General features: G+C 38.6%; 1 protein-coding gene across 2 annotated transcripts in view; it reads left to right on the top strand.

Moving 5' to 3' along the window:
• The window catches only part of ctns (cystinosin, lysosomal cystine transporter), a 33,269-nt gene that overhangs the window by 7,338 nt on the left and 11,345 nt on the right, over window positions 1-14,586 (top strand). For both annotated transcript variants that reach the window (XM_042417714.1, XM_042417713.1), the window contains exons 2-6: window positions 6,235-6,337; window positions 6,719-6,797; window positions 10,987-11,077; window positions 11,938-12,041; window positions 12,768-12,905. In XM_042417714.1, coding sequence (XP_042273648.1) covers window positions 6,262-6,337; window positions 6,719-6,797; window positions 10,987-11,077; window positions 11,938-12,041; window positions 12,768-12,905 — 488 coding nt within the window. In that variant the 5' untranslated portion in view covers window positions 6,235-6,261. The remainder of the gene's footprint in view (window positions 1-6,234; window positions 6,338-6,718; window positions 6,798-10,986; window positions 11,078-11,937; window positions 12,042-12,767; window positions 12,906-14,586) is intronic.

The following is a 14,586-nucleotide window of genomic DNA, read 5'->3' as shown; positions in this document are numbered from 1 at the left end:
GGTATCTCCTCAGGTCCTACCTTTAACGATGTATAATCTCAGGGATTTACACATTTGCAAAAATTTCTTTTCCACTCTTATTCACTATTAGCAATGCCTTTGCTTTGTAACAGGGGGTTGGTATAGAGGAGATACATCTAAATGATTACTGCCATCTTTATCAATAACGTAATTCTCCTTGCCAGTTCTGGCATTAAAATCCCCACATAACAATACAAAGCCAAGTGACTGGAAGTGAAGTATTTCTTTCTGGAGTTCATGAAGATATTCCTCTGAATAATATGGGGAGCCTGAAGGTGGTAAATAGATTGCACCCAAATAAATATCTTTAGTGTTTTCAAGAAGTACCCTGCTGATTTTTAGTCAAATATGAGTTTTCCCTTTTTTGACTAGTGATATATAATTATGATGATCCCATTTATACCAAATAATTATTTCCCCAGATCGTCTTGTCTTCCATTTTTTTTATGTAGGAATATTTTAAGGAGGTTAAACTCAGTTCAATGTAGTTACTTGGGCAGTTTAGGGGGTGTTATTGTGTCTCCATGTTTCATGTAAGATAATTAGATTGATGTTGTTCATACGGTCTATTAATTCAGGGCTTGTAGTCTTCAATCCAAAAGTTGAAGAGTTCAATCCCTGAATATTCCAACTACTAACTGAAAAGGATGCTATTCTCTCATTTAAATAAGTAGTGTTTCACAATAAAGCATTAAAGATACAACCAAACACATTTGAATGAAAAATCTGTACTGTACTAAACTAAATTGTACCAGATGGCCAGTTTAACTTATTAACTTTGTGACAAATTAATAATGTCTTTTAACTGGTTTTGCTCTAGAGGAACCTTTGTTGTGGAAGCAACTGCAGTGTAGGTATCTCTCTGTGTGGGGAGTTCTTTTTGGGAGGGTATATGACTGTAGTACTGATTGTTTATGAGGATGATCTTCTTGTTCGTAATACTGTTGCTGTTTCTGCCACTGGTTATGAGACAGCTGTGATTGAAGGAGCTGCTGCTAGTGAGTAGCCCAGTGTCGCTGCTGCTAGTGAGTAGCCCAGTGTCACTGCGGGTGGTGGTGAGGGTATAGACACTGATAGTAGGGATGCTACTGCTTCTGCTGGAGGTCTCTCTGGTGCTGCTGGGGAGGACTGGGATTTCGCTGGTGCTCCTGGAGAGGTTGGTGGTCTCCCTGGTACTTCTGAAGAGGCTGGTGGTCTCTGTTTAGCTCCTGGAGAGGCTGGTGGTCTCTGTGGTGCGCCTGGGGAGTGGGGTCTGTCTGGTGCTCCAGGGGAGAGTGGGGTCTCTCTGGTGCTCCTGGAGGGACTGTTGTGATAGGCCATGCCCAATTGCACCAATCAATATGGCGCTTCAGATTTTAGTGAATACTCACCCCCAGAGCATGCACTCCAATTTTGGTGAAATTCTGTCCACAGAGTTTTAGATACACTGTAACTGTCCTCCTCACGTGTTTGTTGAGTAGTGGAAGGTAGACTGACAGCCAGCCAACCTCCATTCATTAACGAGTCAGGAAGTTAGCGTCTTAGCTCTTGACTGTAATGACTTTCACAGTGCCATCACATTCTTCTCATGTATAAAGCAAGGAATCTGTCTGTCTGTCGGTATCATGGATGTATTATAAGAGCTGGATACAGGACTAAAAATGGCGCCCATTCAGTCCTATAGCAATTGCTTGCCTGGTGCGGGTTTGCTTCTGTGTTGTGCGGCCCTCTGAATGTGCACAGTAATGTTTCCCCCGCTGGCCCCACCCGCAAGTTCCCGCTCGGCCCATAGACTTTACATCGTGATGATGTCACAGATTTTTAAATTGTTTTTCTCGGCTCGAGGAAAGTTTTACAAATATAAGACCTCCATGGATCAAAAGCTCATTATAGAAAGAGTCATAATTGACATTGTTTGCAGTTCGAAGCGTCCTGTCAACAGTTTCACGGACTCTTTTATAATGGTAGTCTATTTGCAAAATGCTTTTTGGGCCGCAGGGGGATTTTTCGCTCCAATACCGCAATTGGCGACTGGGAAAAACCAACCCAACTGCTGCAAGGCTGAGCAGCGGCGCCCTATCCAGCTCTTGTAATACATCCGTGGTCAGTATGCATGTATGTAAGTTTGTCCTTAGCGCATCTCGAGAACCGTTCATCAGATCTACTTCAAAGCTGGCTTAAGGATTGAATGTCGATGTGTGAAATTGTTTGGGTGAGTGGTTCTCAAGAAATATATAAAAATACCTCATAAATTACATTGACAATGTTGATTTGCTTCTTCTTCTGCCCGTGGAGTCAATGAGCAGAACTGTGTACAACGCCACTCTGTCATTGCAACCCGCATAGTGTTAATGACTTGAAAATATTTAAGAGACTTAAGTGCCATTATTGAACTGTGTAACGTTACTGTGAATAAAACTCTGCATGTACGTGCAAGACTTAGTTCTCAGGCACGTTCAGAAATATATAAAAATACCTCATAAACAATGTTTGCTTCTACAACATTGATTTGCTTCTTCCTCTGCCTGGGAAGTTAATGAGTGGAAATACGGAACAGCGCCAGTCTGCCATTGCAATTCCATTGATGTGAAAGGTGGGATTACACCTGTAGTGATGAACTACCATAGAGAATGAATTGAAAAGGTTTAGAGAGCTAAACTCTATTCCCGTTCCTCACATACGGGAACTTTGTATGTATGTTCAAGACATAGTGCAGGATGTCTTAGGCACATTTTGAACAGCCACTACAGTTCATCCAATCAACTTCAGCTCAACTCAAAATTGTAGTCTCCAAATATTCTGCATGTGAGGCATTTATGGAGTATCAGTAAATTGTAGCATCTACTGATAGCCTGCATGTGGGTGTTTATGGAACATGGGTAAATTATAGCGTCTAATGATAGCCTGTGTGTGAGGCATCTAGGGAACAACGGTAAATTGTAATGTCTGCCGATAGTCTGCGTGAGAGGTGTTTAGGGCATGGGCACAACTATCAGAAATCGGCCCATCCCGAACAGGCACATTTTGAATGGGCACTGCAGTAGTTGTAAAAAAAAAAGTGAAACTATGAAGAAAAGGAAAATGCACAAATCTTTTACAGAATCACCATGCACAGAGCTAACCTAATAGCCTTACAATAGGTGCTAAAAACAAATAAATGTAGATAAGAATAAACTAATCTTGATACAGTGAAACATATAGGGTAAAACATATAAACAATATATTTGGGCTCAGCTAATGTTACTACAGATCATATATACTGTATGTTATCTATGCTGCAACATAGTGACATGCTAGCAAACTGAATGTTCACAATTGCTACGGTGTCAATCAACCATCAGGAATACTCTTCAATATAGGATTCTATACATAAAGTAAAGAAAGTAAACTTTTAAAAGCCATTGCTTTCTTCAGCAGAACAAGCCAGGATTGAAAACGATTGCTTCTGGCGTTGGTGCATGGTTGGCAAGCAAAGAAACGAAAGGATGGGAGACTACTACCTATTTCCTGTTTCCTGTTTCCTGTGTGCAACAGGACATAGAGAAGAGAAGTCCAACAGATGGCATCATTGCACATGAATCAAAGCAGAGAACAGAATATGCGCGTTTGCGGCATTTGTGGCACCCCCTATAGGTTGGCCTCAAAATGCTGTGGTAGACCTATTCTCAATTATGGACTGAACATATGCACCAAAATTTATGATGATTGGACAAACACTTAGTGAGTTATAGCAAATAATTTCTAAACCCCACCCTTTGCGAAGATATTTTGGTTGATGGCGGCCATGTTTTTCAACCAGACTTGCTCATTTATCATAGAAATTTGTATCTCAGTCCTGCAAGGCTGTATACCAAATTTGGTGTTGATAGAGTCAAAATTCAAAAAGCTCTCTTCATTTTACGGTTTATGCAAATGAGCAAAAAATCCACCATGGCAGACTTTTATGGTCCTAGAGGCTTTTTTGTAGAGCACATTAAACTGGACTTGTTTGTCAAATTTCAAGTAAATTGGACTTATGGTGTGAGGGGCGTGGCCTTTCAAAAATGGAATTAATTACAGCACTACCATCTGGCCAATTGGGCTTATATTTCTTGAGAAGCACATGCGCATCATTTTCAGTTATTGTGCCAAGTTTCATGGTTTTAGCTCATTCCAGCTTAGGGCAATTTGAGCCACAGCTGAAGACAAAGAATAATAAACAAGCACAATCTTAAGGCCTTCACATACCGGGGAATTTTTTTGTGAAATTAATTCACACATCAGTTTGTTTTTGTCATGAGTACTTTCACACAGAATGCGTATATTACACAGTGAAAAAGCAATGTCTGTATGTGTTTTGAACCTATTTACGGTATTTACATTGATTGATCAAAGCTTCCAGTCTGTCTGTGAGCTCGCCTGCAGGCAGGCAGGTAGGCTGACTTGCTACAGTGGGCAGGGAAATAATTGTAATATATTGATTCATGTATGCATTCATGTACCATTAATGCATGTTTCTAACTTGATTTCTTCCCTGTGCTCTCTCGTCTCACAGGATGACAGCGTGGTCCAGCCTTGACACCTTCTGCGGCTGTTATTATTACTAGTCATCTCTATCATTATTATTGTTGTTATTGTTAGTGTTGTTGTTATTATGCTTCCCTGCCCCCCCCCCCCCCCCCCAACCCAACTGGTCAAGGCAGATGGCCACCCACCTATAGCCCGATTCTGCTCAAGGTTTCTCCCATTAAAGGGGAGTTTTTCCTTACGGATGTCACCAAGTGCTTGCTCATGGAGGAATTGTTGGGTCTCTGTAAATTAAAGAGCATGGTCTAGACCTGCTCTATATGAAAAGTGCCCTGAGATAACTTTTGTTACGATTTGACGCTATATAAATAAAGTTGAAAAAATTGAATTGAATCATGTATCATCATATGCATCATCATCATCATGTATTTATAATTACAAACACTGTCCACTGTTGCAAATTCTTTCTCAAATTTGTGTTTCTGTGTTTTTGTCGCAAATTTGTATCGCTGCCAGTGTTCATAGTTTTAATGCGAACTAGTCGTAGGCGAGTATTTCGCATTTTCGTGTCATTTATTCATCATTCTCCCGGTGTGTAAAGGCCTTTGTAAGAGTTCTACCCCTTCAGGGTTTGAACCCTAATAAGGCTAGCCCCCTCCAAGTTATTTTTAAAGTTGAGCTGAAGAAGTATTTTGATTCAGTTAAGTCTTCCAAAAAAGTTAAAGCTTTGGAAACTGCTCTAATTAACAATTCTTCTGAAAGATTTGAATTAACTTATATTTATTTAAAATATATTCTTTACTATATACATATGCTGCTTCTTTTTTTTCTTTTTTTAATGTATTTCACTATTCTGTTATTCATTTCGTGTCTGTGTCCCTTGGTTATAAGTTGTACATTATTCTGGATAATGCACATAATTCAACAAAGCATATCATATAAAAAACAAACAAACAAACAAAACCTTGTCCTAGTGACAGTCCTAGCCCAACCTCCTGCTTTGTCTCAACCCTGCCCTCTTTGACTACTACAGGCCGCCTAACAGAACCAGTCTCCACCCACCCAGTCCTGTGGTATTACAGTTATCAATAACATAAATGTATTACTTAAATGTTAAGTGAATTATAATGAGGCCTCTGTGGCTCAGTAGGTAGAGTAGGGTCGTCCATTAATCAGGCTTGGTGGTTTGATCACAGGCTCCTCCTGTTCTTGTTTTATTCTCTCTTTTTATCTCTTTTTATAATTAAAAAGGGATGCTGTTTGTCTGGAGTGAGTGCAAGGACAGTGACGATGACAGTAAAATGTTTGATACTTACTTACTGACTCAAACTCTGCATAATTTACAACTTTGTGCACTGTTTTTGTTAGAGCGTTTACCATGCAAAACAGGCTCAACTTTTCATCAACCTCATCTTGATAAACCATTTAAATTCCTGAATCTGTTACTCAAACTGGACTTCTGGATGGTATTTAATTTCTCCTTGGCATAGTTTCTTTAGGTGTCTGGACTTGTGATTGAGCGAATGGATGATACACAGAATGTACACTACATTTGTTCTAAGTGTGAAAATTTCTTTAGAATTACAGCCCAGCTCATGTGTTTACTCCGGTACTTTCATGTGCACTACATTTCACCAGAGGCTGCTGTCATCAAATGATTTCACATTTTTATATGAATGATTGCTCTGGCTAATTGCCAAGATGCTTTGTGTTCCTTGTGTCCTTCAGGTTGGTAGTATCCATCATTAGGCAGAGATGGCGGATCTGGGCTTGACAAAAACATGGCTACCTGCTCATCTGCTACTGCTGTGGATGCTGATCAACTTATCTGGTGACTGACTGACTCTTATGGCCATTAAATCCAATATCTCTGTAAAAATGAATTTCATTAAGGCCACTGCATTGACACCGTAGGGGTGCTAACACCAGTTATCCATCAAATCGAACCAGGCTGTTTTAGGAATTAATCTGTTGTTGTTTCATGCAGTAAATGGAAAAAAAAACATGATCAAGATGTACAGATTTTGAAAATGTTTAAACATGTTAAGTCACCATTGAAGCATGTAGTCACTTAATGATGATTACAATGGTAAAATTGTCAATAAATATGCTATATGATGATGCCACTCCATACTACCTAATGATGCCAACCTCTGTACTGTTTGTGCTGTGAATTGTCCTATTTCTTTATTTTTATATCTCTGTCCCACAGAGTCCAGAGTGTATTTGTTTGCTCCTGATGCTGTCATGCTTGAGGAATACTCTAAAGCCAACATTACCATCACTTCCAGGTAACTACAGAAACACAGTCTGCACAAGAGTTTCAGAAAAGTCTCATTCTAATTATAGCCAATGTAGGATAAAAATAAAACTTTTTGTCCAGGTCTTAATTGAATGTGATGTTAATTGAATTGTCTTAATTGAATGTACTTTATTCTGGATCTGGGAAGTGTACACACAGAATGCAGTATATGGAATACTTAAAGCTCTACACCACCAACACTCATCATATACCACAGCTAAGAGAACAACAAGATCATATACAGACACATACGGCTCCCCTAGTTATCTCTGACTGGAGCCAGTTTTCCAATACACACTCTCAAGAGATGAGCCACGGCAAGGCCACTTCAGAACATTAGGAGGATTCTCACTAAGAGGTGAAGATCTCTTGATGGAGGTCATAGATGACAGGTCATAGGTACACATCATTACAAACATCCCACTCCTGTAATGGCCAGGAATGGGTAAAAGACCTACATCATTAGAAACATGAGAGTTCTGAGCACTTCTTTTATCACTGCCACATAGTTAGCACACATTTTCAGTTGATGTTGAGATGTGGTTCTGAAAAGTATAAAATAATAATCTAACCTGGTGTCCATGGTATATGGTGCATATATAACAAGCACCAATATAACAATAAACCTGTAAGTCAATGTAATATAATATTAATTAAAGCTGCAAGCAGGAATGAATGGGCCCTCGCACTTCACGTGTGTCAGAGGGAGCAGCAGCTGTGGTATCACTACTGTAAATCTATTTACATGGCCCTTAATTTTCAGGATTATCGGAAACTCTTTGAATGGTAAATTATTATTTCTGGTGTCCAGTACATGGTGCTGGATGTGACTTATCAGAAAATGTGCATATATTTGATAAACTATGTGTCATTTAGGCCTCAGTTCCTGTTGCAAGTAGGCAATACTACATAAGGGAAATATTAATGCAGCAATACATTTACCAGAGGACAACTGACATGGATATACATTTTCATGAATATTGGACATTACATGTAGGAGATAACTATTACTTCCTGTGTCCACTCTGTGGCGCTAGAGAACACACACCCATTATACATCATGTTGCTGTATATCATATAGAACACACCATGTAAATTTCATGTAAATCGGATGATGTTCGTCATGTAAGACTGATTTCCTGTTGTCTTTAGATGGTGCTATGACTATGAGTCAATATTGACATGTAGATCTGTTCAGGGCTGGACTCTTATCAAACATGAGAAATTTGGGGCAGATTGGACAATCTAAAGTGGAGTTACAACAACTTCCTGTTTAATGCCCCAGACATCATTTGGGCAAAATTATCCGGCACACCATGCCAATTGCTTTCCACGAAAACTAAAAAGCTTTGCAATTTAGCATCACAAAGGTCTTTAGATGTAACCTACCAAATTTGAAGTCACTCGGGTTGAATCTCTAGGAGGAGTTTGTTTAAATACAACACCTATCAATGCCTTCACCATTATGATTCAAAAAATCATAATGGCTGACTTCCTGTTCGATTCCTGTTCGTGTAGGCTTTTTTTAAGTCCGGCGATGGTACATCTGCCTACCAAAGGCGGGGGCTTTGACTTTGGAAATTTCTAGCGGGCGCCCTTGAGCCATTTTGCCACACCAATGCCCAAGACCAGATCCGATATCAAGTTACGCCACTTTTGATGCATGTGCAAAGTTTCATGAGTTTTTGAGCATCCCTAGCACCTCAAAAATGCTAAAAGTAATTAGGGGGCACTATAAAACTGACGTGTGATGCCCAAGCCCAATTTTGATACTAATCACAATACTAACTAATTCGAACATAGGTACATGAGTTTTCACTAATCCTAAAGGCCTCAGACTTGTGTGTAAAATGAAAATTGATGCACAAAATCCAAAATGGTTGACTTCCTGTTGGGTGAAAATTTTTGAAAAAATATGTTTTATATCGAGAATGATGAGAGCAATGAACCCACTGAATTTCATGCACATCAAAAAAAACTTTGTTCCAAAATGGCCTTGCATTTGGGGAGCTATGGAGCTTGCTGGCCATGCCTGAGCCCAATCACTACAGAGCTTTGCAATTTTCACCAGTTCTGACGTGTGTGCCAATATTCATGGGTTTTCGAGCATCCTATGCCCCTCAAAAATGCAGTGGTGTGGGGGAATAGTAATAATAATAATAATAATAATAATAATAATAATAATAATAATAATAATAATAACAATAATGATTATAAATAATCTTTACAAAAACAAGAGGTTAATCGCACTTTCAGTGCCAGAGACCGCCCCTGCCATTTTTGTTCTTGGGCCCTAATAATAATAATAATAATAATAATAATAATAATAATAATAATTAATAATAATAATAATAATCCCTTCAAAAACAAAAGGTTCCTCGCACATTCAGTGCCAGGGACTGTTGGGTCCCTGCCACTTTCGCGCTCAGGCCCTAATAATCCCTTCAAAAACAATAGGTTCCTCACACTTTCGTGCCCCCACCCTAATAAACATGGCGCATCTACTTCCACACTGTGTTATAACATGAACTCTTAACCATCAAAGTAACAGCATTTCTGGCACCTCATGACCTACATCTGCAGTTACTGTCATCCAGAAGTCTAAAATGACACTGCACATGTGTGACTACACATTGGCTAAATGACTTAACATTTCTGCTACATAATGCACTTTACACCCAGACCTGCTTACACCTAGACTTGCCTTCTAATGAATGAGTATGATGGCAAGAAATCACACCAATAAACACATTCTACATGAACAATATGGTTGGTAATGTCTTGGCAATACAGAAACACTGCAGCATAGTGCAATGTTAAGCTAGTCGACAATTGGCTCAGTCAAGTAATAGCATGCAGAATTAACTATTACAGAAATATAGCAAATATCAACACTCATAAACATACAGCATAGACAACTTTCAAGAAAGTTCAACAGGGGAATTTTTAGGCTCAATAATCCCTTTTGGTGCAATCTGAGTGGATTAGATGGAAAGACAGTTACCAGATGTGATGACCTTTTTAACATTTCCGGTGCACACTCTGAAGAGATGAGCCATTGCAAAGCCACTTATCTTTACAACAGTCTCATCAGGCCCCTCTAACAGGGACACAAGCTGCAAAGCCTCTTGACCTTAAAATGATTCAGCATTTAAATACATTTTCATTAAATTTCCACCACAGCAAAAAACAAGGATCTTGCACTGCGTGTTCTGCTTTGCCTCCTGGTCAGGATTCTTTTGGGGAGTGGAGGAGCCTGTGGGAGCTAAGTGGCAGATGGCAGTTTGCAAATATGTAGTGTTTGCTTCTATTTATTCGCATAACCTATCATGGTGTCTTCTGATTAGCAGGTGTCAGTGTCAGCGGTATCAGTGTCAATATGCTGTGGTGGAAATCTGAAAATAAAAAGCTGACAAAGACCAAGTTGTCTTTTTGTCTTTTAATGAAAAACCTTGCAAAGGATCAGCATACAGTCACAACAGAGTGTAATTGCAGACTGATGGTGGTTACAAAGTGTACATACTTTTTATAGACAAGGAGTGTGGGAAACGGTATCAGGATGTGTGTGGGGTCCAGTGACAGATCTCATCAAAGCTGTCAGACTGTTTTGAAAATAACTGTAGCATGTCCGAGATGAAACTATTCCCTATTTGGATCCAGACAAAAATGATAACATGTTCAAGGTTATACAGTGTGAGTTTTTCCAAAGTGCAAAATCTAAAGTGGTGTGGAGAATACAAAGTGTGTTTTTTTCCATCACAATGTTCAATAATACAAATGTGATGCAATAAACTGAACATGAACAGAGGAGTTCATGCAGTCATGGTGTCCTTTTTCCTTTTTTTATCAAAAATGTATCAATTTTACCAATTTGTGGTCTTTTAGTGAAATGAGTGGCACATTGTTGTACTGTGGCAACTTAAACAATATGTCACACTAGGTTTGTTTCAGCTGTGTTTTTCAGTTCTCAGTCTGACAGATAAGATTGCTTATACTTCACCCAATACACTATACACTACACTATAAAACTATACACTAGTCTGCGCTGGTCAAGTAACAGCTTATGCAACACTCAAACTTTATACAGCATTACAATGCTGACCGCATAGTGCTACTGTAACTCCTCCTGCTTTCAGGATCAGTGTTGTTCTGACTGGATTTTTTTTGTCTTTCTCTAGCTCCCCTGTCAACCAGTCAACTGTGATTCAGTTAAATGTAACCTACAGCTCCAAGTGGAACTACTCATCTGTCATCACAGTGCCAGAGCAGGTAACACATGAAACCATGCTGCATGTGCATTAAACGGAAACATACTTTTTCAAAATGTATCTTCTTCTGAGTCTGGATGTAAGTCTATGTTTATGCATCACTGAACTTTGTGCCAACTAAAATGATTACAACATAAGAGTTAGCACCCCTGCACCCATTCTAATAATCTGTTTTGCCTGACAACTAGTGGTGACAACATGTTTTCCCTCTCTCTGTGCACCATGTAGTACCACACTACATAGTAACACTCACACTCAACTGTGATTGTAGGGGTTAGATGCTTCCAATACAATGACCCTCTATACTTTTACCGCTTCTACTATCCTCCAAATTGTAAAGATGGTCAAATTGTAAAGGTTTCACAAAGGAATTATGAAGAGATGAAATGGAGAAAAGGATGGATTCTAAAGTTTTGGTGACCCCACTTTACCTTTCCTCTAGTAATCACCAGGCTAAAATGTCCACTTTGTACTCAAGAAATAATAAAAGGAAATGGACAGTTTGCCTTGAAGACTGAGGACATACTCACTGAGCTGTACTAGAGCTATAATGCAGATACAGTATTATTTACAATTTTAAGTAGAAAAGAAACAACAATAAATGTATCATGCTAAGAAATACTATCTGTGTCCCAGAGCTTGAACTAGCTTCCATTGTTGCACAGAAAAGGTTCTCAAGCTAAGTGTGTACACTTCGACTCAGTAGTGTGTGCAAAGTTAACAGCATAGATCAACCAAAGCAAAAAGGGATTATATTTATTTCTATGCTCTCATTACTTAAAAGAGAAGAGGATAAGTGGGGTTGTCTGATCCCAGGTGACTAAAACCTCTTGGGCTTATGTTGTTCTTGGTGTTGTTTAGGTGTTGCTGCCAGCGGAGGCAACCTCAGTCAGTTTCAGTGTGACAGGCAATGATGTTGGTCAGGTGACCACATACCTGCTTAGCAACAACACAGACCTTAACAGGTGGGTACTGGTACAGATGCAGCACTGAGAGTCTGCTTAACTTCACTTCTCTTTTATCCATTCGTTTCAGTCCACTGTTGTGTCAGTCCAGCATCACTATAAGAATCACTTTATTCACTAAGTACAATAAAAGAAGAAATGAACAGGGCTTGGCTTCTATCCAATCATATACTTAACCTGTCAGTTTTTTTTTTGAATAAATTTTGTGAACCTGAATCTTGATAGCCTTGCTTACATAAGAGCACTCTTGTATGGTTATTATTCTATGAATCAAAATCAGTCATTTTTTTAATGACACTCTACATTTTTGATGTATGTTCTGTAGTGAGCATTAGTGAAGCTTTAGCCACTTTTATGCACTGTTGTACACCACTCATGGACCCACATGGACAGATTTAATGAATTTCATGCTACATCACATGAAATTCATTAGGTTACATTCATACATTCAGCAGCAATGTGCATGGATGTTGAATGGCTACTGATAGGACCGACTAGAATTAATGCCAGACAAACTACAACTGCAGACTATGCTCAGAATGAGATGCATGGGTCTACCCACCTGGGTATGGTTGATAATGTATTACCAATATATTTTCTATACTCTATACTGAAATTACATGAGTATACTCCTTAACAGCCTTTTTTGACAGTGTAATGATGGTGCCATTGTAAAGTATGATGGTACATACAGTTTGTCTGTAAACCTCATCCTCTTTCCCACAGTTTGTCCGTCAGGATCCGCTTTATGGTTGTCCATAGCAACATCTTGTCAGTACTCGGTGAGGTGATTGGCTGGATTTACTTTCTGGCCTGGTCGGTGTCCTTCTATCCACAAGCCTTGGAAAACTGGAGGAGGAAAAGGTAGTTTTTGCCTGCCATCTGCCCTTCTCTTCATTCATCTAGGTTTTGCATATGCATACACTCAATCTGCTCTTGCTCAAACAGACTTCTGGATGTTTCTCAAATTTATTGTCATTGTGAAAATTACTTAAAAAATTTAACTTTTGAACCTTTTGCATTAATGAACAAAAAACACAAAGCAAAAAAGTCTTACACCTTTACATACTGATCTGTGTGATAAGTAGGTATGTAGTTTCCCACGGGTTTGACATACGCAAAGTGTTGAGAGTCACACAATGCAGAGGATCAAATGTGGCAGTGGTTCATAATTGGTAAAAATGATAAAGCTGTATTTTATGGGTCTGTAAATTTCTAAAAAAAATTCTTAATAATTTACAAGGATGTTTCCTGGAGAGAACTACAAGTACAAAATTAATTCAAATTAAATGTGAAGCTAGCTTAACCCCTGTTACTTAATAAACAGCAGGTCAGTTGAGCATAAAAAACCATGAAATTTCAGTTCAGTTCAGACTTTATTAAGGACACAAATCATGGGGGGTCCATAGCACAATGAAGTATAAAGAACGAAATGAATGAATAAATAATCTCTAAAAAAGAAAAACAAACAATAAAAACAAAAAGCGTTCCACAATTATCAGACAGGCTAGAATGCCAATGGCTCCACGTTCTAGATGGTTCTAGAATGTTCTAGATGAGAACCTGACAGAACTCATTTCAGGGTTGGTTAAAGCTGAAATAATACTGTAAACAGAATCAGATAACCTGCATGTACATCTACATATATTTCATATTACAGCAGAGCAGGTAGGTACACCAACATTAATGAACATCTGGCTTGCACTGCAGCTTCTTGGAGCTTTAAGCAGCAGCCTCATACTCACAGTTTATAAGCCACTGTGAGTCTCTGCATGCTGCCTTTTTCTGTAGCAACGCCACAGGTGAGCAATATATAGTGGGATACAAAAAGCTTTAAAAAGAGAGATCTTCACAGTCACTGAACACATACTAAATTTCAGAGCTAACATTTGCTTATGCTCACAACTTTCGACACTGTCTGTACTTGTCCTTATCATCTGATAAATCATTAATTATGTAATGGGCCAAATATTTAGCCTCATTAAACACTTTGCGGTAAATGCCAGACAGTTTTCTGTCTGCCCTACTTCTGACTATCATAATATTACTCCTATTTGTATTTTATTTGATGTCAAAATCTATACCATATTGTGAGCATACCCTCAAAAACTGTTGAAGACCAGCACTACATGGACAGAAAATCACCAAATCATCTGCATACATAAGGTGGTTAATGAGAGAATAACCAACCATTCACCCTGTTCCACATCCTTTTAACTGCATTGACAGATCATCCATATAGATCTTAAAAGAAAAGGAGACAAAATACCACCTTGTCGAACTCAATTATTCACATGTAACAGAGCAGATACAGAATTTCCCATTTAATTTGCATCATCTAATGAGCATACCAGAAAACCAGGATTCTGAGGAGAAATCTAGGAACCCCGCTTTGATATAATTTATTAAATAGTTTTTTATGGTTTGTATTGTCAAAGACTTTAAAGGCATCAATAAAACACATAAAAATTGTGAAAAATTGTATTTATCTAAAATCTCCTTTAAAGCAAAAATACACATATCAGTGCTGTGTTTACATTTAAAC

The sequence above is a fragment of the Thunnus maccoyii genome, chromosome 7 (genome assembly GCF_910596095.1).
Source record: "Thunnus maccoyii chromosome 7, fThuMac1.1, whole genome shotgun sequence".
In the NCBI taxonomy this organism is placed as follows: Eukaryota; Metazoa; Chordata; class Actinopteri; order Scombriformes; family Scombridae; genus Thunnus; species Thunnus maccoyii.
The sequence above is the reverse complement of the archived record's forward strand: the minus strand, read 5'-3'. Positions and strand labels throughout refer to the sequence as shown.